The sequence below is a fragment of the Solanum stenotomum genome, unplaced genomic scaffold (genome assembly GCF_019186545.1).
Source record: "Solanum stenotomum isolate F172 unplaced genomic scaffold, ASM1918654v1 scaffold19320, whole genome shotgun sequence".
NCBI lineage: Eukaryota > Viridiplantae > Streptophyta > Magnoliopsida > Solanales > Solanaceae > Solanum > Solanum stenotomum.
In genome coordinates this window covers 1079-4497 of record NW_026025490.1, presented here as the reverse complement: position 1 = coordinate 4497, position 3419 = coordinate 1079, and the positions used below count along the sequence as shown (strand labels likewise).

At 31.9% G+C, this 3419-nt stretch overlaps 1 protein-coding gene across 1 annotated transcript; it reads right to left on the bottom strand.

Moving 5' to 3' along the window:
* Positions 1 to 43: 43 nt before the first annotated feature.
* LOC125850805 (delta(12)-fatty-acid desaturase FAD2-like) lies at positions 44 to 1417 on the bottom strand. The gene is made up of 2 exons (XM_049530642.1): positions 1323 to 1417; positions 44 to 1219 (listed from the first exon to the last, which is right to left on the bottom strand). The coding sequence occupies exon 2, from the start codon at positions 1213 to 1215 to the stop codon at positions 79 to 81; it is 1137 nt and encodes a 378-aa protein (XP_049386599.1). The 5' UTR covers positions 1216 to 1219; positions 1323 to 1417; the 3' UTR covers positions 44 to 78.
* Between the last annotated feature and the right edge of the window lie 2002 nt (positions 1418 to 3419).

The window sequence follows — 3419 nt, the reverse complement described above, 5'->3', positions numbered from 1 at the left end:
TAGTACAATAATACAAGAAAAGCACACATTAGTGGAACCACGTACTTAGGTTTAGCATTGAAGGTAGGAATTGTTGTTTCAAATCTTGTTCTTGTACCAATAAATACCCTTATCCTTTTCTTTCTCCACAAAGATGCACTCATTTATATCCCTCCACATTGCCTTTAAAATTGGTGTATCATCAAATTTATAGTATTCTCCCAACAATGGTTTGATAGCTTTTGTTGCCTCAACTGCATGGTGATGTGATATGTATGGAAATATATGATGCAAAACATGTGTATCAGTAACATTGTGAAACACCTTATTTAAGAAACCATAGTCTCTATCTACTGTAGCTAAAGCTCCCCTTAGAAAATCCCACTCAGTTGAATCATAATGTGGCAATGAAGAGTGAGTGTGGTGCAAAAGAGTGATAAACACTACAAGCCCATTGACAATAAGAAGGGGTACCCCATAGATGCAAAAAACCCAAGCTAGGCCTTTTATCATAGTAGCGCGATACAACAAATAAGTTGTTGCAATGACACCTGCATCTGAAATGTAGATTTGTAGTCTCTCACGATCACTATATATTGGGCTATATGGATAATAGTGACTTGCAAAACGGTCATATTTTTTTCCTGAGACATTGAAGAGCAAGTACAAAGGCCATGCAAAAGTAAGGGTGAAGGCAAGTATGAGTAGTCTTCCTAGTGGATTATTCAAGTATTTGTAGTACCATCTTAGTTTTGATTTAATTCTTGGTTTGTAGACTTCATCATTCTCAATGGAAGCAGTGTTGGAATGGTGACGACGATGACTATGTTTCCATGCAAAGTATGGTGTTAAAAGTGCAGAGTGGAGGATAAGACCAACGGTGTCATCTACCCATTGGTAATCACTGAAGCCATGGTGTCCACATTCATGAGCAAGGATCCATATTCCTTCCCCAACACAACCTTGAGCAATCCAGTAAATAGTCCATGCTACATAACTATATGGGGATGGAATGAGGTGAAAGTAAGTGTTGGCAATGTAGTAAAAGATGGAGACAAGTATGAGATCCTGAATAAGATACGAGAACGACTTAATAAGAGATCGTTCAAAGCAGTGGGGAGGGATAGCCCTCTTTATGTCACCAATTGTAAAAGGCGGCTTTGAAGATGGAACTCTTTTCGCAACATCATTTTTCTTTTCTTCTATTTTACTGCTCATATTACCACCACCTCCCATCCTCCTGCATGCATCCAATAATTTATTTTAGTTAGTTAGTATAATATAACACAATATATCATTCCCTAAAAAAATATTATTAAACTAAAAAGTCTAACAAGAAATACCTCAATATATTCAAAAGTAGAGAGAAAAAAGAGTCTTTTGAGTTTTACTTTCTCAGATTGTGAACAAAGTTTCTCTATATATAATGCATAGATGTGGTGGACCAACAGCCAACCTACTTTGACCAAGATTTTTATCATGCTATATTTTACCAAGTTATTTAATTATGTATTAGTTACTTCAAAGCGCTCTCTATTTCAGATCATGAACTAGATCATAATCATTCTCAATGAGTCCATACCTTTCTAAGGGACGTGTTGTTCATCTAAATTTATCCCAATGAGACGTCTATTGTTTCTATTGGTCAAGAGCTTTTTTACCAAGTTATTCATGTATTGGTTATTTCACATTTTACCCGGCATATAATAATACATAAAATTTACATAAAAACTTTGAAACTGAGATTGGCAACACTCCTAGACCAAATTTCGCATTCCAAAGCGGATAGACTAACATAATTCCATTCTAAGACTCATAGCTCCAGATGTTGACTAAAGTCGTTTGATGAACTTAGGAGCTTCCAAACTTTTAAAACTTCAAAAAATTTCAACTTTTCGATCCCGCAACAAAACTGATCTCATAAGCTGATCCAATGAGACTTGGGAAAACTATCGGGAGGGGTAAAGAGGTAATTTTTTTCAAAAAATTTCCATAAATGTCACTCAAGGTTATTACAATTGGGTGGTGACATTTCCAAAGGAAAATGTTTTTTTCTTTTCTCATTGATTGAATTAAAATATATGTGAAAATAGTCATTCATGAATATAAAATTTTATTCGGAAAATAATGATTTTTTAATAGTATAACAACTTCAACACTTTTAATAATATTACCAATGAAGTATACAATTTTTTTTGACATATATATACATATAATCTTTTTAACATGTAAAAGTATTAATTGGTGAAGCTCTTTCATATATGAGCACACAACCCTCTAAGGACTGAGGTTAGTTTTTCAACTCAATTTATGAATTGAGTTATTAAACTCACAGTGAAAGTGATAGTTTGGTCAACTAATTTATTGGTAGTCAAATTAATATCCTTACAAAACTAAGAAGTCAAAAGGGCTATATATTATTTAACAAAGTAACACATTTAGATCTTTATCCAAATTAATTATAATATAAATTATAGGAATCACATATTATATGTACTAAATAACGTAACATCCAATCCCTTTTAATTTTCTATTTATCAAAAATCCCTTAAAATAATGTTTGCGGGATACATAGTGTTGTGCACGGGATACATTAGGTTTGATACATTCCACATAGCGGGATACATAGCGTTGTGCACGGGATACATAGCAATTGATACATTCCATATAGCGGGATAAATAGCGTTGTGCACGGGATACATAGGTAAATAAGGGATTTTTGAAATTTTTGAAATAAGTAGAAATAAATAGATATTAAGGTAAGTAAAGGAGTGTAGTTAAGTAATTTGTCCTTAATTATATCCTTATAGTATATAGGACTATTGTCAACAAAAGTGGCTATAATATATATGCTTGGCGGCTGCATGGAATTGCATGGATAGACAATCTCAAATTCTCAATAAGTTTATAAGCCATAATCTACTTATAAATTTTGGTGAGTTTCATCATTTAAGAAATAAATTATATTCGAATTTAATTCAGCTTCAATGTAGATATCAAACACTAGGTAGAAAATCAAAAAAAAGAAGAAGTTTTTTCTATGACTGAACCAATTTTAAAAATTTGATTATGAAGTAGCAAATTTTATGAAGTTTAGTAGTCGGGCTTTTCAATATGATATTATATGAAATTGCAAATTTAAATTGTTTGTGTAAATAAATTTCAGATACTTTTATCTAATTTTAAACATATGTGACAAAATATCTGAAGTTTGAAATATCAATATCTAATATTTTATGAGATATAATCGAAAGTAAAAGTAATTTCTATGCGGAAAGATTTCACAAAAGTCAATATATAGTTAATGAACTCGAATTTGGGTTCTGACAGCTCTTGAATTTCTTTTCTTCTATTTTACTGCTCATATTACCACCACCTCCCATCCTCCTGCATCCAATAATTTATTTTAGTTAGTATATATATTTCATCTTTTTAACAAG

What these genes read in the sequence shown, in the direction of transcription:
- LOC125850805 (XM_049530642.1), bottom strand. Translation starts at nt 1,215, where the DNA reads ATGGGAGGTGGTGGTAATATGAGCAGTAAAATAGAAGAAAAGAAAAAT.